At 38.0% G+C, this 22,394-nt stretch overlaps 1 protein-coding gene across 1 annotated transcript in view; it reads left to right on the top strand.

Moving 5' to 3' along the window:
• The window catches only part of dock1 (dedicator of cytokinesis 1), a 351,227-nt gene that overhangs the window by 272,133 nt on the left and 56,700 nt on the right, over positions 1 to 22,394 (top strand). Inside the window, exons 31-37 of the mRNA XM_041815464.1 lie at positions 2,178 to 2,278; positions 11,654 to 11,712; positions 13,550 to 13,698; positions 14,679 to 14,764; positions 15,045 to 15,201; positions 19,511 to 19,551; positions 19,919 to 20,009. Coding sequence (XP_041671398.1) covers positions 2,178 to 2,278; positions 11,654 to 11,712; positions 13,550 to 13,698; positions 14,679 to 14,764; positions 15,045 to 15,201; positions 19,511 to 19,551; positions 19,919 to 20,009 — 684 coding nt within the window. The remainder of the gene's footprint in view (positions 1 to 2,177; positions 2,279 to 11,653; positions 11,713 to 13,549; positions 13,699 to 14,678; positions 14,765 to 15,044; positions 15,202 to 19,510; positions 19,552 to 19,918; positions 20,010 to 22,394) is intronic.

Raw genomic sequence — 22,394 nt, 5'->3', positions numbered from 1 at the left:
TATGAAGCGATGTGATGAGATGTACTATACGGTGCTTCACAGTACAAACAATATGATAAGAAGATTAGTGAATTGATAACCTTGCAAAGCAGATGGATTTGCCTGTTTCTGTGTTTCTCACTGGTGAATCCATCTTGCAAAGCTCCCATCTGAGCAGTTTGGGCCCGGCTAGAAAGTGACAGAACCAATCAGCATTGAGGGGCAATACTTTTGGGCGCAATGGAGTCGTGACGAAAGCAAGCAGCGACAAGAGGCTGGTGCAATAATGGCAGGAGGGATTACGTGGATGCTGCTATAGTGTCAGTTTTATCAGAACTTGACAACATTTCTCTGTTTAAAGAACAGCACTAAGTTCTTGAAGCTATGTGGTATGAAGCAATGCATTATGATACGGTACTAAAGGATAATACAAAATGACAGAATACATTATGATACAATATGATCAGATACGAAACGATATGATAATATACAATATGATGCAAAACTGAGCAAAGCGATACATTATGATATGATACGATATGTGACACAAGGCCAAGACAAATTTCCTTAGATGGATGATAAAGTGTATTCATGGCATCACATTCATCACATTGCAGTGCATCCAGTCGCATCCCATCCCACTATATATTATCGTATCTTATGTCACACTACAGCAATTTTGAAAAATTGCAATATAATTTTATGTTGTCAGATTAAAATAATTGCTCTATAAATGTTAAGTAAATATTAATGTATTTTTCAACTGCAATCACTGTCAGTTAACCCTCTATCACCTTAAACTTACTTTGACATTTGCAAAACAATAACTGTCACAAATCAAGACAACAGAATATTGCTGGATAGATTCTCTGTCCAACCCTAAACATACTGTATGCTGCTCTTGATTTCTGTTTTGGTTTGAACAGATATGCTATGGCTTACAGAAATTCACTTTTAGAAAATATAATAAAAAGACATTTCAGACGCATGCATCGACTGTATATCAGTGAGATATAGCAGCTACAGTAACGCTCTTTTAGCTGTAATTTCAATGTTGAGATTAAATCCTTGAGGTCTGTGGGAAAGGAATCTCAACCTCTCCTTCAACTCGGAGAGCTTATGAAAATTTTAGCGTAACAATCTCAACTACTCTTTTTTTTCATTTTCAAGAGAAGGATGGTGAAAAAGTGCTGTAACAACACTAACATTCAAAGAGAAGGAAGATGGAAACAAAGATTGAAAGAGATAGAAAACAAAAATATCTGTAGCAACTTAATTGTACATAATTTCAAGTTATTGCACTGAAGTTATTTAATTTAAAGGTTATATATACAAGTCTACAATACAACAGTCTATAATACAAGTACAAAGATGAAACAATAAAATGTTCTTCATTTTGCTTTCTTTACAAAAAAGAGATTTATAAGGCAAGAGACACAGTACCAGCTTTCTGAATGTGATAGGTATCTTTTTTCTATCCTGAATATAGGAAATGGTCAACCTTTATATCCTTAGTGGTCACTTTATTAGGTACAGCTGTTCAACTGCTCACTTACACAAACACTTACATGGCAGCAACCAATGCATTTAGGGATGCAGATGATGTTCAAACTGAGCATCACCATTTGGCATAAAGGTGATTGAAGTTGCTTTGAACTTGCCATGGTTGGTCTGAGTATTAGACAAACTTGTGATATTCTAGGATTTTCATGCAGAACTATCTCTGGGTTCACGGTGAATGGGAGAAAGTATCCAGTGACTGGCACTCTGGGCTAAAACGCCTTGTTGGTGGCAGAGGTTAGAGGAGAATGACCAGATTCTAGCTCAAAGAAATGCAACATTAACTCCAATAAACACTTACCTATCATGATGTCATGGTATTTACAAAAATGTGGAAGTGGTTTGCAGCTTGACAGACAGTATTCCTGTAACACACTGATTTATTTTATCATACTGTACTTTTTATACCTATTGTTACAATATTCCTCCATTTTTTTCCTGCAAAATCCCCTCAGTGCATGCAATTTTTTACTTCTCCATCAAAACATTTAGCTCTTTCTGTCAGTTATGTTTATCTTCCCTCATGTATATTTTTTCCCATACAACAGAAAAGCTTTCCTACCCAAGAAACAGATCTGCTACTAAATAACCTTTTATCCTCATTCTTTAACATCACTGTGTCTGTCTTTGTGTCTCAGCTGTGGAACAACTACTTCCACCTGGCCGTAGCCTTCCTCACCCAGGAGTCTTTGCAGCTGGAGAACTTCTCAAGTGACAAGCGAGCAAAGATCTTCCACAAGTGAGTAGCAGTGGCTTTTTTCTCATCTCAAAGCATGACCTTAGCCCCCTCTCTGGCCTGAACAGACTTCATATGAGTCATCACTTATATGCTCCAAAGATACCCCTCCATGAATCTAGCTGACGCTACACTGGTAGTTCACCTTTCTTGAGGACACGTATTCAACTTTTAGCACAGATATACTGTATGCCAAAGGCTTTTTCTTAAATCTTCCCTTCAATCTATGCGTATTTCTTCGTATTCCTTTGACAGATAAGTACAGACATTTTCATATCAGAGTTTTTAGACAGCAGAAGTTTCTAAATCCCAAAGGTAAGATGTTATTACTTTTAAAAATCAGCTAAAACCTTCCCACCTTTCAGCTCAAGCTTTAGAGTAGCTCCCTTTTTTTCTTCTTAAATGTGTGTATGAGCTGAAAGCCATTCATCTGCATTTAACATAGACTCACATAATGCAGCTAAATGTGTTAATGCATTCCAGGCAGATGTGGAGTTTTTTGGGAGGCTGTTTGTTGCTGAAACATGCATCACTTGGCTGAGCTTTAGGGCGAGATTTCTCATTGGTCAATGCTTTATCAGCATCCTTGATGAACTCCCACACAAACGGTAAACAAGCAGCTCGCCCCGGCCCTGACTCTATCTGTCTCGACTTGTCAGTCTCCCTAGATAAGACAAAAGTCTTTTTGATTCAAATTCACAACCCCTGTCATTCATGGAGTAGACACAGAAACAGGCTGATCCTTGTCAAGCTATTCCCACTCTGTTTATGTGACATTGCCATGTATGTCATTCAAAGCAAAAGCAGGTAGCTTCCACAGCTAGCGACAGGGATATTATTCAGCTTTGTCAGGTTTTCTCTCACCCGCCCACTCTCGTTCTCCGTCTCTATGTCTGTCTCCTTCCACCTACCTCTCACCTTCTCTCTTTTACCTCTCCCTCTCTCTGGAGCGTTTCCCTGTGTGGCGGCGCATGAACTGTCAGCACCGCCTGCAATACCAATTATTGCGCCGCACTTGGGAGCAGAGAACAGAGGGGTGAAATCAGAGAAGTGTGGAGCGTGGCTCTTTAGAGCTCGGCGTCAGCTTTTCCTTCTGAGTCACACCTGTCTGCTTGTGATGATTTGTGAAGTTCTGGTGTCAGTGTCAGTTTCATTTCCTTCTCACACGAGGGAGAGATGTTCCATCACCATTTTTTCCAAAGATTCACATACCTTGACTTGATTTTTAAAGTTCCCTTGCGTTCCCATTATAAGAAGAATTCTGTAAAGTTTTATTATCATTTAATAGTGGTGTGCTGCAACCACTTCTTAAAAATTAAGATAAAATTTCCAGTGTTTGTGCACAGAAGGAAAGCTCAATCTGTTTCTGAAGTGTAGCCCAGATCAGCTGATGCATGTTATCATGATCTTGTGTGGGAATTAGGAAAACAACATGTTGCTTCTCCTGTCCAAGGTGGATTAACTGTTCTTTTCCCTTTTTTTCTTGGTGCATATTGCAGCTTTAGTGATCTGCACCTGTTGTTTTATTTGAAAAATGACCAGGTGCTCAGTGCAGTCCTGTCTGACTTCCTGTTTGGATTGATCTGTTCTGCTTAGATTGTCAAGAACTGGCAACAGGCTAGTTAACACTTGCAAATGTAAAAAATGCCCACAAATAAACCACAATGTAAGAAATTTTCCCCCCCAAAAAAGCAGTCACTCAATAATTTTTGTTTGCCATGAAACAGGAAGTAGCCAATCAGCAAGCAGTTGAGTCTTAAACCACTGGTAGAGTCATTTATTTTAGGACACACATTTTCTTTGAGAAAGGGTGAGGATATTAGGCTTCATGCAGCGTAATATTACAGTGAGATATTGCACCATTACGTTCACTCTGTCATTGCTGACTCTGCTCAAGTTCATTGTTAGCTAATGTTAAGCTAGGTTATCCTTTAGCTTGCTAACACACACATATATATATATATATATATATATATATATATATATATATATATATATATATATATATAATCTGTAACAACCAAGGCATGGCATGATTCATGGACAAGGGGGTTGAAATGATACAGGAAACTTATGCAGGTATTGTTAATTCCACAAAATAGTTATAAACTTACCACTGAGGCAACCCATACTCTCCAAAAAAGTTGATGCTCAGCCAAGCTGCTATCTAGTCTCTTTGCTGTAAGGAGATAAATATGGAGCGTGTGGCATGAAAAGGGTCGGAGCGCCCTCTACTGGATAAACAATACAACACAGTAAGTAAAGCCAAGTCTTATCCCTCGCTTTTTATTTGTGAAAATCAAAGTGTTTACATCTGTGTCTGTTGGCAAAATTTTGGCTGATTACTAATTGTTTTTAGTAGGCTATAATCGTCCCATTAAATCGGCCAACCGATTTATCAGTAAGACCCCAAATAAAACAATGAGAAATGAATGCTGGAAATATTGTTTGTTGTAGCCTTTTTAACTGTTGATTGGCTCAAGTCACACCAAAAGTTAAGTTACTGTGATTTTTATTTGCCATTAAACAGGAAGTTGTTTTAAAAGTCTTAAGAGTCTTAAACCACTAGAAGAGCCATTAAGATTAGGAAAAAAAATTCAATGAGAAAAGGAGAGGATTCATAACAATTCTGAACAACATAGCTTCTTTTGCACCTCAACTAAATCCACAGAACAAGGCTGTGCTGGCCTTTCAAAGTTTGATGTCTCGCCATGTGAAAGCAAGTTGCTGTGTCTTACACATCCAGGTACAAACTGAGACTAAAAACACGCTTGAGTGGAATTTGAGTTATTGTAAAACAATAAAACTGGTTGTGTGAACAGTGTTCACACAAATTATTAATGATTTTTTTCAGAGCGCTTTTTTGACACTTTTTATTCCACTCTGCCCCATAGGCTGACTTGAACCCACAAACAGTTATAAAAAAGTTATAACAAACAATGACCACAACATTCATTTTTCATGTTCATGTAACATTAGAGGGAAATTTCTCACAATGTAATATTAGTGCAATATTGGCAGGGATTGAATTGCTATTAAGGAAAGGTAAAAATTTCCACCTCTTAAAACTGTAATAACTTGCTAATAACAAATGAAAATTGAATGTTTTGGTCATTGTTGCTTGTTTTAGCTTTTTTTTTTTTTTTTTTTTTTAAGATTTATTTTTGGGCTTTTTCATGCCTTTAATTTGATAGACGAAGGACAGTGGATAGACTCAGAAACAGGGAAGAGAGTTGGGAGAGACATGCGGCAAAGGGCCACAGGCTGGATTCGAACCCGGGCCACCGTGTACATGGGTAGTGCCTTAAACCACTCGACCATCTGCACTCCCCTTGTTTTAGCATTTTTATAACTAACAATAAAAAAATAAACAGCAAAAGAATTGTAAGAGACACTTTTGCTGTGGACTGTGAACCTTGGAGTGTATAAAAACACTGACAGCTTAACCACTCCCTGAAAAAGTCCCCCTGCTGACTGGCTGTAGTATAGATCACAAGCTCCGCCTCCACCATGTTAACAGATGGGACATGCAGCAGTCTTTAAAAGTCAAGAACACATTAAATAAATGTCTCTTAAACATGCTTTCTGTTATTATTGTAAGTTATAATCATGCTGATTAATGTTCAAGTGCTGATTTTTAAGAAGTTTCATTTTCATTCTTTCATTTTCATCAAAAAAAGTGGATTTATCAGCATGCTTTACAGCTCTGTTGATAAATATGGCTCTTGCAGCATTCTCTATCAAATGTAGCTACCATATTCAGTCAGTGTTGTCAACATAGCAGAGCTGTGGACATTGACCTTGGAAACTCATTCACACAGCTCAATAAAAGAGCATGAAGCAAGGTTATTGTCCTGATATATTGCATATGATTGACATGGAGGGAGTTTGTCATATTGTCAGACTTGGTGATTTTTCTCAAACTTCCTTTGCTTCTGGCTGTAATCACATCCCATCTAATCTTATCGACTGCGGCTTGTCAATCACCTCCTTGTCTGGTTTTTATTTTTCTCTGTCATTTTCTTTTCTCTTTGTGTCCTCTCATACCTCCTCAACCCTTTCCTCTATTCTCCCAGTCTTGATCCCTGTCCCTTGACCCAGTTGTATTACCCAGCACAAGCCCCTGAAAGCCACAGAGCCGCACTCTTCAGCTCTCTCTGTAAACAGGTTATTCTTAGTTAAACTCTCTGGGACCTTTCCGCCCTGAAGCTGACAGGTATGTGGTGTAGGTCCTGACAGCCGACAGTCATAGCCGCCTGTCTGGCTGACTGACTGCAGGAGTGTGACAGAACACCTTTCATCTGTCGCGCCTCAGATGAGGACATTGTGCCTCCTGAGCGGTCACTGTGTAATGTCAACGCAAGCATGTGTGCTTCCATTCACACACATGCATACAAAAATGCTCAAGCAAGGAAGCAGAAACAAAGTCATAATTCATCACCTCTCCTTATTGGATGCAAATTTACTATAATTTTATGAGGCAGGCGTCTGTTTCCATTTTCTAATCTTGCCAATTTTCTGCCTAAAGATCAATCCCTGGGCTTTCTCAGCTAAATATGGTAAATTGTTTTGACCAGGCCAGGCTCTAAAGAGGCGATGCAGCATCTTTGTTGAGGATTCTTTTAATGCTGATCTCCCTGGTGTCGAAATAGATTAAAGTGTCTTTGTGCAATATTGGCAAACAATCAATGGGGATTCAGAATTCGGTCCAGGCTCAGGGGTGCTCTGGGAAGTCACTATGGATTATAATTACAGGTGAAGGCAAGTGTCACACTTAAACCTCACACTTTTGTCTTTCACACAATGTCATTCAAGTATCTCACCATCAGTGTGCAGAAAGGTGAGACAAAGATGCTGTATTAGTGAGTTTGGACAGATCTAACTCACCTGTATTCAAGTAATCTAATCCTGGTGTAGGATGTTGGTCCAATCCTGACTCAAATAGCTAGATTGGGTATTGTGATAATGAGCTGTTCAATGGGGCCAAAGAGCTAACACTATATGGACAAAGCTAGAGCAGCTTTTACTCTTCATGTTAAGCTTTCCACAGGATTTGGGAGTGTTTCTGTTGGAATTTGTGCCCATTCATGGCACTGATATTGGACAAGAAAGCCTGGCTTGCAATATCCATTCCAGTTCATCCCAAAGGTGCTTGATGGGATTAAGGTCAGGGCTCTGTGCAGGCCAGTCAAATACCTCCGCACTGAACTCATCAAACCATGTCTTTATAGTTATTTCTTTGTGCATTGGAGCACAGTCATGTTTGAATAGAAAAGGGCCTTCCCCAAGCTGTTGCCACAAAGTTGGAAGCATAGCATTGTCTAAAACACCTTAGTATGCTGAAGCATTAAGATTGCCCTTCACAGGAAATAAGGGGCCTAGCCAAAACCCTGACAAACAGCCCTATACCATTATCAACCTACACCAAGCTTCACAGTTGGCAGGATGCAGTCAAGAAGGTAACGTTCAGTAATCATCATTTTGTTTAAGAGTTTGCCATTGTTCCTACTTCAAAGTTTCTTCTTCTTCTTCTATTGATAATCCGGCAGGTATTTCAAAGTTTGGTTCTACAGTTTCTAAATAAACACATCTGCGAGATGTCTCCGAACCGCTGTGACATCACGCAGTTAGGGTGGGCGCGCTTTGACCCTGGTCCAGAGCCACTCTGTGCGTAGCTTTGGTCCAGCTTGGCCTGGTGTGGCGAAACTGGTGAAAAGCCCCACAGGTATCCTCCCAGCTGGCCTTCCATGACGCTCGCTTCTGTCCCTGATGTCTGGACCAGCCCACCGGGTCCTGGGCACCCACTATGTAGTGGAAATAGCATGCCAGGTGGCTGTCGAAGGGCACTTGTTGCTCTTGTGTCCAGCAGCTGACCCTTCCCATCCCTGCTCTTTGTTCTTGCCAGTGATAACCAAAAATGTGCAGAAGAGAAGTCTCACAAGAAAATAGTAAGACCAGTAGGACCAAGGACCAAAAGAATCTGGCTTTTGTCTGCATGCCTAGCTACTTGACGCCACACTTCCTTGCCTAGTGAACCCATCCCCCCATGTGTGGGTTCAAGCCTGCAGTTAATCCTAGCCTCGCAGTTAGTGGATCAGTGGATTGCACTGCCATGTATGGTGAACTGCACAACAACTTTTGACTTTTAGGGTTTGGGGCTCATATACTCCTGCATGTATACACCTCAGTCGGGTCCAAACTGGCTTTGCCCAACAAAGCAGAGCAGTTAGGATCGTCCATCCACTGCCTGGTTCTAATTCTGAAATTAATTTGTCATCCACATGGCCTCAAATTTGAGTACTCATGTTCTTTTTTTCTCTGATTCATAGCTGAACCAAAATGTTTTAGTTCAGTGCAGTTATTCCCCATGGTGATCCAGCAGTGAAAACACCTCTGACTGCCTCTCCGTGAGCAATGGTGCAGCTAAAGCGTGCTCCAGCCAACCAATGGAGAATGAGTTTAAACGGTCAGAAGTATCTCTCTGAGGACTGTTATCTTCATTCTGTCTTCTATATGCTTGATCTTAAAACAATTTCAGGCTTGAACTCCCTCTTTTTCTTATCAAACATTGAAACGCTTTTCAAAGAACTACATTAAATCTATTACTTTTGTTTCATGTGATTGGTTTCACAGAGCCCGTCTCGCTTTCTGCCTCCATGCACACAGTTTCCACTCCTCTCAGTCCCTCCATCATTCACTGTCTGCAACTCCTTCCCTGCGCTTTCCACTTCACACCATTTGTCCTTTCGGTGACCTGGTTCTGTGTGGCAGGCAGAGGGACAGGCTCCAAGCTGCTGTGAAGATTGGTTCATGACCCAGACGTGGCATGGCTGATCAGCTTATACGCCCTCATTTGTCGAGGGGAAAAAAAAAAACGCAGAAAAAGTCAGGACAAGAGTGATCACTCCAGTTTCTTCTACAGCTCTTTGTTTTACATAAGATTCCTTGACACACAAAAACAGCCTCAAAGAAGTAGAGCTCCAAAAAATGTCTGATCAAACACTTTTCTTGATGTTGTCTGATCTCGGCCAAAAAAAGGAGGAGAAGGAGAGACCGTGGCTGTTAAGCAGGTGAATCAAGGAATCTCACAAAGTGGAAATAACCCATAAATGTCATGGAAATACTGAAGGTCTGATTTACTTAAGTCAATGTGTTATCCATGAGAGGTCATTATGTAAGGTATAAGGTGCACAGAACAGGTTGTTATAGTGGTGAATAAATCTAACAAGGCTTATTTCTGCTGTAACAACCTGATTGCTTCACATTATCCTGCATATTACACACAACAAGGAAGGTAATGATACCTTGTACTACTACTAAAAAACTAATAAACGCAAATATGGACAATTTTAATTAAACTACCAAATTGATAATAAGTATAAAACACAATCCCTCTCTTTGAACAGAAAGTATTTTTTAACAAAGAATTATGTTTGCTTTTGAGGACAGTAGATCTATCTTACTGCACAATACAGTCATTTTCCAAGGAATGTTTTTTTTCTGCTTACAGTTCTTGTGGCCTTGGAAAATGTCCTTTAAGATTATAAGATTAGATTGGATTATTATTTCCAAAACACTAAACATACCCTCAAATCCCCTACAATTTCCAAGACTTCACAAAAAATTCTGTGAGGTTTTTAAAAACATCTTAAAAAAAAAAAAAAATCCCATTAAAACTGTTCCTTTTCTCCCCAAATGTTATAATGAAACTTTCTGGAAAAAGCCTAAAAATCATTTTAAAAATCCATAAAAAATTCTCAAACATTTTTAAGCAAGTTCCCCAAAATATAAAAAGTAAATTTCATACAAAAGTTTTCCAGATAAATAACCCCAAATTTGCAATTGAAATTTTCCCAAACAAACACCCTGAAATATGCAAATGAATTTTCCCCAAAAATCCAAACAAATTTGCAGAAAAATTCAGAAAAAATTTGGAAGGAAATTTTTTTAACAAGTTCCCCAAAATGCTGAAGCAAATTCCATCCAAGATTTTAAGATAAAAAAAAAACAACAACTTGCATATAAATTTATCCAAACATCCAAACAAATCCCCCCATCCCCACCCCCTGAATCATGAAAATTCTTGCAAATTTTAAAAACATTTTCTCCCAACAATCTAAGCCAATTGCTCCAGCTTGATGGAAATTTCTGACAATTTTATTAAAAATTCACCCAGCAAAATTTATTACAGTTGTAGGAAAGTCAAAATGTCATGTCTCCATATGTACATGCACGGTCTTAGGAGGTTAAAGCTTGCAAACGCCTTGATGACTACGTAGCTGTCTACACAAATATCTTTGTTTCATTACATTTCAAAAAAATGCCTATTAGACTACACAAATACGTCTGTGTGAGTACTCCTTCTATTTTCAACATTTCACTCAGGTCAAAGGCCCCTGTTAACAGGATAATGTCCTAAACCATAATAGTGACATTTGCAAATATTAGTTTATTAAATATTTCTGTTTCAGATGAGACATTGATATGGGAAAAACTCTGTTTTTGGTTTCATAAAATGATTTTCATATACCAAATGCTGACATTTCAAGCAACATTCCTTGCACAAAATGTGCACTACACTGATTCCTGTGAGGGCGGGATTCATTTAAAAGAGAACTTTTTTATACAGTAGCATGCAGTGAATCACTGCAGATTTGGTTGTCCAGTCTCAGGTAGAACAGGTGCATGATGTCAGATGATGACAACACAAGCCAAATATTTCATAACCCTTTTGAATTTTTTTTTTTTCACCAAGAGATCAGCACCATTTCATGCTGTTCAGAAGCAGTTTCTCTCTCAAAGATGAGTAAAAATGTATTATTAGAATAGATATTAATATAACCAGTTACTAACAGGGTTATACCGTAAATCTAGCTTTAATCTTTTCCCCCATGTATTATCAATATATTTGATCAATCATATTTATTTAATCATGAAGGATTTATTTAAGTGGAGAATTTTTAAGTCTTTTGAAAGCACTATTATTTACACATGGTAATGTACATTTCAACTCTGTTTCACCTGGAATAAAATTATAAACTAAAACTAAAATCTTCTGTATTCAATTTGATTTTCTTAATTGTTGATCTCATGCTCTAATCCCGTTTCTGTCCTCTGCTGATTTTTTAGAACAAAAGCAGCAGCATTAACTGAATTTGGTTCTCACATCTGCAGCACACCTGAAACACAACACAGCCATTCATAGATACCAAATGTTTCCGGTATTCTTTATTGAATGCTCAGTAAACAGTTGACTGTTTTGCATTGCATTTATTTACAGGAACATTTCTGGAAATCAATCAAGTACTGAATCTTTTTACCCTGCCTGCAATAATCTCTCCACAGCTTGCATAACATTTAATCCTGTTTGTGTTTCAGGTATCAGGACATGAGAAGACAAATCGGCTTTGAAATCAGGGATATGTGGTACAATCTAGGTAATCAAACCTTCTATCATAAATGTTTAATATCTTCTAACCAATGTTTATGTTTATTTAGTGAATACAGAATCCATTATATAAACCCTGCAGAAACCAGCCAGCAGTTGACACCTGTTGAAGTGTTGTTTTCCCACTTTATGTCCACAATTATCTGCCAACAAAGTACCATCACACTCATTACAAGTCAACCCAGAAAACAACAGCAGCTAAATATAGACAATCATGTGTTAATTAGCTTTTTGTTGTGTGAAGACAGAAAATCAGTCACGTCTCGATGGAAGGAGATTGTTGTGCGGCTATTGGAGTCTCAGATTTGGTCACCTGTGCCTCTTTAAAGTCTCCTCACTGTAACCCACACCATCTGATCTGTTAATTAGAGACTTCCTCCAGATTAGATGGACTCAATCATGGAGTTTTTAATGAGCCATGGGCTATTTTTAAACTAAGGTGTTGGTTTGAGGTGATTTAATTTGCTATTGTCCCAGGAAATTCTGAAAAGAGGACATTTTAGAGGGCTAGTGGATGGATGGATGGATGGATGGATGGATGGATGGATGGATGATGGATGGAAAAATATAGTAGTGTTTCTTTAAAGTATTTCCTTAAAATTCTAAAATTTTGGCAATTTTTTTAGTTGCTTGGGAGATTTTTAAGGGATTCTTTTTCTTTGTTTATTTTGGTTTATTCATTTTTTTTTTCTTTTTATTTTGAAGTGTTGGATTTTAAGTGTTGGGGAGATTTTCTTTGAAATTTTTAGGTATTTAGATGGGAATATCAAGGGTGTCCTTTAAAATATTTCCTAAAATTGTTCACAATTTGGGAAAGTAGAGTGTTTAATTTTAAGTTTAGGGGGAGATTTGATTTAAAATATTTACCAGAAATCCCTGAAATGCTGAGAAATTTGTTTGGATGTTTTAGGGAATATGTTTACAAGTTAAAAATGACATTTTCCAAATGTCCATGGCATGTTGGGATTATTTACTTCTAGATTTTTTATTTTATTTGATTGGACAGTTTATGTGGAATATGATTTAGAATTTTGGGGACTTTGACAATTTTCAGGAATTTTCATGGTAATTTTGGGGTACATTTTTTCTTAATCTTTAGGCTTTTTCACAAGGTTTTGCTGAAATGTTTTTGGAATATTTGAGGAGAATGTTTTGGTAATATTTCTAAAAATTTTCAAGAATTTGCACAGTGAGTTTTTCAGATATTGTGTGGAATTTCAATATGTTAAATAAAGTTGGGTGAATTTGTTTTTAAATCTTCTGGAATATTTTTTATTTTGACAGTATATTTTAGGGGGGGATTTGATTTTAAATTTTTAGGCACTTACATGGCAATGTCTGGGGTTGTGTTTCAGAATTTTCCATGGAAAGTTGGGAAAATATACTTGTTTACTTTTACATAATTCAATTCAAAATTGTGCATGGAATTTGCTTTGATATTTTGTGTGTTTTTCTTGATAATTGTCTGGAATTTTCCTGGAAATTTTGGGGGATTTTATTTATTTTATTTTATCTTTAGCCTTTTTATGAGGTTTCGATTTGATATTTGAAAATGTGTTTTTTTTCTGTATATATTTTTTTTAATTTAAAGAAATTTTGGGTAATGTCTTGGAAATTTTAGGGAGTAATTTACTGTCTTTGAAGTTTATTATGAAAATTTCCAAAGTCAAGGCTTAGGTTTTCTATTTATCAGTTCCCACTAATCTCAAAGAAGTGTGAGAAAAAAGCTTGGTTCCCAGGAGGTTAAGGATCTATTGTAAGGAAATTTTTCATAATGGAAATAAATAGATGGGCTGAATTGTAAATGCTCTTTTTTTTCTTTGAAGGGCCTCACAAGATAAAATTCATCCCAGAGATGGTCGGTCCGATCCTGGAGATGACACTGGTGCCTGAGATCGAGCTACGAAAAGCCACCATCCCCATCTTTTTTGACATGATGCAGTGCGAATTCCACTTCACATGCAGCTTCCAGCGGGTTTGTTTTTCTCTTAATATAACAAAAGAGCTCAGGGGATGCTTGTGTTGGAATTAAAAAAACGGATAAAGAGCACAGAGAGACTCTAACCCAATGCTTTCTTGTGATTCTACATATCTAATTCAGTTGTGCTGTGATTAGTAACAGCCATGGTGGGTGGAATATAACGCAATGCCCTTTTAAAGTGCAAAGTAAAACTTTTTACATTAAGAAATCATTTTTTTTATGCCTTCTCTGGGATAAGATGTTATTTTTAAGCTTTGTGATGTTTATGTAAGCACTGCTTTGAAGCATAGGGCTTCAAAATGTCTGTGCGCGGCCTTGTTGTCCATTGAAGACAGTTGTAGTTTGACCAAAAATCCTTCTCTTTAAGTACCACTCAACTTCCCGTTTATTGAAGATGAATAGCTCTTTCTTGTTCTGAAATGTGATCAGTTTCACTTTGGGCAGACCCCTTTAAAGCTGTAAGCCTGTAAAATTCCTTTTACTAGGTCTCTGTCAGTCTCCATGTGTGTTATAAATCCTTGGTTTAACAGAGAGCAGCTTTCATATCTTGGCTCCCTTTGCTGCTCTTTTCTCTCCTGTATTTTTGTAGCTGGCCAGTGCAAGAGAAAACCAAGAATTCATTGAAAATTGGTTTGTTTCAGCACAACGAAATCATTTTTTTTTATACAGCAGCTACATACAAAAATGAGAGAAATAAGGACCATGCATCACTGTCAAAGGCTTTGGGTGCAGCAGAGGAAAAGTAAAGAGGATGTGTCTCATGCTGCAGTCCTAACTGAATTTATCCAGATAAAGAAAATCTTTAATAATAAACAGAAAACACCATCTGAGCTTCACGAGAGAGACCACTAACACTAACACTGACGCGCAGAGCTGCAGAGAGAGAGAGTGAGTGAGAGAGAGACGAGGGATGGCGTTAATGAATTGAAAAATTAGCCGCGCTGATTATTTACGCCTGCTCCGTCTAATTGCAGTTTGAGAACGAGATCATCACCAAGCTGGATCACGAGGTGGAGGGGGGCCGCGGAGACGAGCAGTACAAAGTTCTCTTTCAGAAAATGTAAGTGCTGATTAATGGGCAGGATTTATGCCCGAGCCTCTCACAAGTTTAGATAATGCTAATTGCAGTATAGCACTCTTCAATATAATCATAGTGTTGATGATCACAGCTTGCTACTGAGATAGTTCTTGTCAGTATGTTAACTCAGTTTTAATGTGAACAGGAAGCCTAAGTAGTGCTATACTGACATTTTTAAATGAAAAAGAGCCACTTATGTATGCTTTGTATTTCACCACTCTTCCTTTTAAATCCACACCCCCTTGTTCTCCACACTCAACAGTTTGCTGGAGCACTGCAGGAAGCACAAGTATTTGGCGAAGACGGGAGAGAACTTTGTCACCCTGGTGGTCCGTCTTCTGGAGCGACTGTTGGACTACAGGACCATCATGCACGACGAAAACAAGGAAAATCGCATGAGCTGCACAGTCAACGTCCTTGTAAGAAAGCTTTCTTTCTCAGCTCCTGAAAACACTGCAGCACAGTTCATAGACACAAAAGAATAGAAATTCTGATACCAACATTTACTCACAAAAATATTTAAAAATACCTGTCAAAGATAGTAAAACATGTGGTGCTGTTTTCACACTTACTTTGAAGAGTAATCCTATCATTATACTCTAGGTGGACAAAAGTGTTTGGACTGTTGACCATTACACCTACAGGGACTGTAATGAAACATGTATTTTATTTTATTGTAATTGGCCCCCTTTTTGCAGTGATATTAGCCTCCACTCTTCTTGGAATGTTTTCTGGGGTATTTTTGTCAATTCATTCTATTGAGGTCAAGACTCTGTGCTGACCAGTAAGTCAAACCATGTCTTTATTTATAGTCCTTTCTATGTGCACTGAGGCACACTGTTGCCACAAAGTTGGAAGCGTAGCATTGTCCGTATTGTCTTGGCGCATCAAGATTGGTCTTTAGTGGAGAGAAGGGAACTAGCCCAAACCCTGACAAACAACCCCATACCATAATCCTTAGTCCACTAAACGTCACAGTTGACACAATGTATTTTACATGGTCTTCCACACTGAGTTTCTGTTGTTCCTAAATGCTTCCACCGTCTAATACCACTCAAAGTTGAGCGTGGAAAATACAGCAGGGTTAAAAGATTCACAATCCGTGTTATTGCAAAGTTGGCATCGATTACAGGCTGACATTTTATTGGTCGAGGGAGTCATTACACTATTCGAACACATGGCTTGGATGGGGCAGTAAAAAAAATGAGTGGAAATGGGCAGGAGCCAGACCACAGTAACAATAGACCAATTTTTATATACAAATATACACATGCACTTTTTATGTTCCCATGTTATGTTTCTAACTGGAAAATGGACAGAAGCACCACATATTGATCCCACTTGGCAGCCTTTTTGCTTGTAGTTTACCACAGAGCTCTTCAGAACGACCCATTCTGTATCACAAATGTGTGCAAATGGAGACTGCATGGCTAGGTGCTTGATTTTATACACCTGTGGCAACAGGTCTGATTGAAACACCTGAATCCAGTGATTAACAGGAGTGGCCAAATAATTTGTCCATAAAGTGTGTTTTAAGAATTTGATTCAATCAATGCATTGATTTGCAACTTGTGTTTGTCTTTAAGGCAGCCAGTATTAAGACAGTGGCATGAGAATCTAAATTAATCAGGAAAAGGTACGAATCACCAACAATATTTATCAACATGGTCTTTATAATCAACACCTAAGCTGCCTTCTTAGCGTCTTGTTGTCAATGAAAAGAACATAATGACAGACAGCCCACAGAAAAGCAACACAAACATCCACCTCCACATGTCACCGTGTATTAAGATGTTATCAAAGAGCGTCACCTGAAACGCCTCCCCTCTGTGAAGTGACATTTCATCTGGAAGCACAGAAATGTCAATTTTGTCTCGCGTAACTGCTGGCATTGAACTGCAGGCCCGTGGCCTCCATTCAGCATTTATCTGAGTCATGTTCTGTCGGAGCTCTGCCAGGTTGTGTAAAATGTTACTTTTCAGTTTCAGCCAGGAGAGCAGTTTGACTACGTATCTTTAATGTCAAACAAATGTTCCTTTCATTTTACTTTACGCCTGCTAGCTTCAAGCCAGGACTTTGTTTTAATACTAACCTGTATTTAGAAAATTAGTGTGTGAGACTGACAGCATATGACTGTTTTAATAATTAGGAAAATAAAACATTATTTGTGTCCCTATTAACCACCAACAAAGCAGGAGCTGCTCCTTCTGCGGCACACACAGGTACATAAATCACACATTATAATCAGAAAATATGAACATTTGTACATCAATGACTCTATGTGGCAGTGGACGGCTCATCTTCACCTCCTCTTTGCAAAAATGAAGCCCTAATATCCTCACTGTCACAAGTGATCTTTGCAGTTGGAGCAACAATCTCAATTTATATAGTAAAAATGTGATGGTTAAAAGTGAGCTCACACTGTGTGACCAGATCATTTATGATGCACAACTTAAGATTACTTTTTATGTGCTGACAGTTTTGATTTTTGAGCACAATTAGCACATGTGAATGAGTCTTGGTTTGGCAGATGCACAGACAGCATTACCTGAGTGACTGCATTGTGCCAACTATGAAGTTTGGTGGAGGAGGGATAATGGTACAGGGCTGTTTTTCAGGGTTTGGGCTAGGCCCTTTATTTCCTGTGAAGAGTAATCTTAATGCTTTAGCACACCAAGATATTTTGGCCAATGCTATGATGCCAACTTTGTGGCAACAGTTTGAGGAAGGCCCTTTTCTGTTCCAACATGACTGCTTCAGTGCACAAGGACTATAAAGACAGGGTTTGATGAGTTCAGTGTGGAACAACTTGGCTGGCCCTCACAGAGCCCTGACCTCAAACCCCATTGAGTACCTTTGGGATGAGCTGGAACCAGGGTTAAAATAGTTCAGGGTTTTTCATAGATTTTATGTTTATTTTGTTTTCACTTTCTGTGTTCAGTTCCAATTTAGTTGTAATTAGTTTTTACTGCTGGTTTTTGAGATAGTGTTTATTTTGCAAAAATGCTTCATTTTATTTTAGTTTTTATTAGTGTTAGTGTTAGTTTTAGTTTTTATGGATACATGTCAGGGCTGAGTGAACATCATACATTTTTAAAGACATATTCAAACAGGCTGCTCCTCACTTGTCATTTTATTTATTTAAAGATTATGTTTGAATTCAACTTCAGACATAAAACTACCACTCTGTAAAGTCTTCATCAGTCAATTCAGGCAGTTTTCCACTCCCCAGGCTTGGGTGTAGGTGCCAGTCAGTATGGCTGTGTCAAAGAATAAAACTAGGGATAGTTTGTCTCGGTTATTTTATTTAAGGTAGTTTTGTAAGCGCACTTTACAGTTTTAGTTAGTCTTTGTTTTTTGCTAAAGCTTAGTTTTTAATTAAGTTTCAGTTAACTGAAGTTATTTAGTTATACAGCATAGTATCGCAATATTTTTTTCTGGTGATATATCATATCCTCTCATCCACCAAATATTGATTTTTTCAAATTATTTGCTAATATGAACTAAAGTCTATGATAATGGAAAAATAAAATCAATTGTTTGGACTATTGTTTGTCCAGTGAGGTGACGGCCATAGAGCAGGAGAAAGTTAGTACAACAAATACAGTAGTACCAGGGGAAGGACATTAGGAAATCAAGCAGGGCACGAATGAGATGGACATGACACATGAGGTTTCCAAGAAGTGCTACATAAAGATAAAATGCAGCAGAAATACGACACACATGAGGGCAAGACTAATGCTAAATCAGCTAAACAGTTGAAAAAGCTGGTAAAGATTGCAATATATCACAATATATGGTATTGCGATTCTCACTGTATGGCAAAATGTTTAAAATTGCAATAAAATCAAATTGTGACCCAAGTATCATGATAATATTGTATCGTGGGGCCACTGGTGATTCCCACCCATATTAGTTTTAGTTAACTAAAATAACCTTGCCTGGAATGGAGAATGGCAAGCCAAATTTTCTCTTCCAACATCAGTGCTTGATTTCATAAATACTTGCTGAATGAATGGGCACAAATTACCAAAGAAACACTCCAAAATGTTGTGGAAAGCCTTCTAAGAAGTGTGAAAGATTTTTATATCTGCAAAAGGTGGGCCAGGTCCATATTAAAGTACATATATAATACAATGCCATTACAGTCCTTGTTTGTGTCAGGGTCAGGCAGCCAAATACCTTTGTCGGTAAATTTGCAGCTCCTTTTAATTGAAACAAATTGCAACAAGACTTGAAACTGAATTAAAACATTTTTTTTATCTAATATATTATTTTTTCTTATGCTTTTGTTTGCTTGTTTATATGGCTGCCCATTTTCTGTGATCATGCCTGCCTTGGCCAGGACACTCTTAATTTTTTATCTCAACAAAGTTTTTCCTGATTCCTGGTTAAATAAAGGTTAAATAGATTTTTTTAATGAAATAAATCAAAAACATGCCAGAAATCCATCTAGATGGATTTTCAGCTTTACTTTTGAGATGCTATTATGTTCTCCATGTTTTTATTTCACTGTACACATAATACACCGTAATCAAAGTGTTCAAATAGGAATCAGTGTAGCTTATAATGAGTCTAACAGGCTGAAAATGTAATATAAAAGTTATACTTCCATGAATGTACAAAGCAAAATGGAATAAAAGTATCAGAAATAACTCAGTAGAACCTTGACACACTGAAACAGTACAAAGACATTGTTCTCACTGTCCATCTCTCTTCTTTCTGTAGAATTTTTACAAGGAAATTGACAGAGAGGAGATGTACATCAGGTAAGATGAAATACAATGCTGCTGAGTAGAGCTTGCTTACTTTTGTACAATCCAGTGTAACTTGTTGCTTCCACATCCACTTGAGCTATATATTTTCATATTTTTACATACCAAAGACCTTATTTTGTACAGTCTGTCTCTTTTTCAGCAGCTGTTTGTTCCAAGAGATCTGGAAAAAAATATTAGGTTTAAGATTTATTTGTTGTTATACAGCCTTCTCCATATGTCTGTCAAGTTTTATTTGAGCAAAAAGAGGCTGTCAGGATGTATCAGTCTAGTAAAGTTAACTCTCTCTCTCTCTCTCTGTTGTAAAAGTGTGCAAGGCCCGCCCTGACATAAACCATAAATCATTGCTCCTTCCTTCCAGGTACCTGTACAAGCTGTGTGACCTCCACAAAGAGTGTGACAACTACACTGAGGCCGCATACACACTGCTGCTTCACGCCAAGCTGCTCAAGGTAAACAGACACGGCACCAACTGCAAATAATTATTCAAGTACACCCTCTAAAGTACTTCAAACAACCAAAATACACAGTTAAGCTGTTGTCAGGCAGATGGCATTTAACCTCAGGCATTAAAAGTGTGTATCTATGAATTTGAATGTGTTTAGAGAGATAGGGCGGCATCCCTTTAATCCTGCCATGCTATAAGAGGGCTGCTGAGAGGGCAGACTGGCTTTGCAGCATCCTGTTTGAGTTTGAGTAGTTGATGAAAATCACAGCTAGTATCCGATCTCAATTTGAAAAATAAAAGCTGAGATGTGTAAAGGAGATAAAATATAGCAGCTGCCTCCAGAGGTTTTTCAAAATAACAGTTTACAGTAAATCTTGAATGGAGGTCACATTGTTAGTTAGGATGCAGTCCGTTTAGGAGTCTTCTAGAGGGAGAAAAAGGGCTTGAATTGTCCTCCTGTGTTCAGCAAAGTCTACACTGTACAGTTTCTGCGCAGCTGTTAATGTTATTTCCAATCCATCTGGTTCTGTCACATGAGGTTTGCGCCTCTGAAACGATACGGTACAATATGATACAATAAGATATGGCAGATACAGTAGTATACTATACCATACCATTTAACATTGGATCCCAACCTGGGGTCAGGGACCCCCCAGGGGGGGCGTGAGGCTTTGTCTGTTTTGAGGCTGCCAAAATTAGGTTTGCAAATATTGACTAAAACCATCATAAAGCACTTATTAAGTTGTTTATGAAAAGGTCTTTTGATAAGAAAAGCATACATAAGCCTTTTTTTAGGATTTTGTCAGTGAAACAATTAATATTTATGTCGATTTTTGACAGCATGTGTCACTGTGGTCAGCACGTGGTCCTGGGGCGGGCTACAGTAGGACACAACATGATATGATACAATATTATATGATACAATAAGGTAGGAAGTAATATGTTACAATACTATACGATATGATACAATGCTATTTAGTAGGATACAGTATGATGTGATACAATTCAATACAATATGTTAAGACTAGGGGTGTAATGGTTCACAGAGGTCACTGTTCAGTTTGTACCTCGATTTTGGAGTCACGGTTTGGTACAGGTTCGGCTCATCAATAAAAAAATAAAAGTCCCAGATTTATAATTCTAGATGTCCTTCACTTATTACAGCAGAGCGCTTAAAAACGTGTTTGGCTTCGCTGTTTTTCTACTTGTACCGGTCCATGTTTAGTCTTTAAAATCTATTTGTAGCGGTAGGATCCTCCACCCTTTCTGCTTTTACAGCCAGAGTCTGTTTAAAAACAGCGTGGAGATAAGGGGAGAGAGAAGTGAACAGTGGGTCTCGCTGCTCTGCCTCTCTAACAGCAGTAGCCTGGAGTGGACTTTTCTTATTAGTGTGTTGATATGGCATCCACTTCTCTTCTTTGTTGGTCATTAAATAGCAGTTAGCAACACGCTTATCAGCATTACTGCCACCAAGATTGACGGGTAAATACTGTCACATTTCTTTTTTTTTTTTTAAGGTCTGGATGTATTCATCATGTGACTACATGCACTGAACCGATACAAAAACTGTAACACCCCTAGTTAAGATAAAATACAATACGATAAAGTATGATATGTTACAATGTGGTTCAACATGATGAGGGATTTGTAATACATGTCCCCTGGTGACAATATTAAGAACCCATGCTGCAATAATTGTTTTCTGAATCATAACTCCTAACAATAAACATTATACATATCCTATTGCACATACAAAATTAAACCCTCCCAGATAAGTTATTTTTCTTAGGAACAGGCTCACATTGTCTACATTCACATGTAAGGTACTTTACAGACATGTGTACTGTAAGTGTGTGTCTGTGAACACTCAGAATTAGGAAATCGATAATTTAATCAGTCATATGATCGCTTCAGCACTGAATGAACTAGTGGTCAGAGCATTTAAGCACACATTTTTGCATATATACTAGTACTCTTGCTCCAGGCCTGTAACTTTTTGAATAGGTTTTACATTTGACACAAGTAAACCACATCCACTTAAAAAGCTGCAGTGTCTATTCCCTGCCTGGCTTTGATATAACCTGAATTTGAAGTCACTCTTCTCTACCTTTTATCCAAAGTGGTTGCATCCAACATCTCGTCTACATTTGCATAATATCTGACGGTTTCCGCCTTTGTACGGGTCCCGACAGGGGAGAGCAGGCTGTGACTAAATCACATTTTCCTCGCTGAACGGTCGCAGCAGTGTTTTCAGGAGTTGTTTTTGTTATTATTATTTTAATGCAGCTCATCTCGGAGCAGCTGCGACATTCCTGATCACAGCAGAGTATCAGAGAGGGATTGTGTAATGGAAATTGGTTCATTTTGTTCAACCAGAGTCTGGAGAAAT

The sequence above is a fragment of the Cheilinus undulatus genome, linkage group 20 (assembly GCF_018320785.1).
Source record: "Cheilinus undulatus linkage group 20, ASM1832078v1, whole genome shotgun sequence".
In the NCBI taxonomy this organism is placed as follows: Eukaryota; Metazoa; Chordata; class Actinopteri; order Labriformes; family Labridae; genus Cheilinus; species Cheilinus undulatus.
Note: the sequence above shows the minus strand (reverse complement) of the source record. Positions and strands in the feature narration are given on the sequence as shown.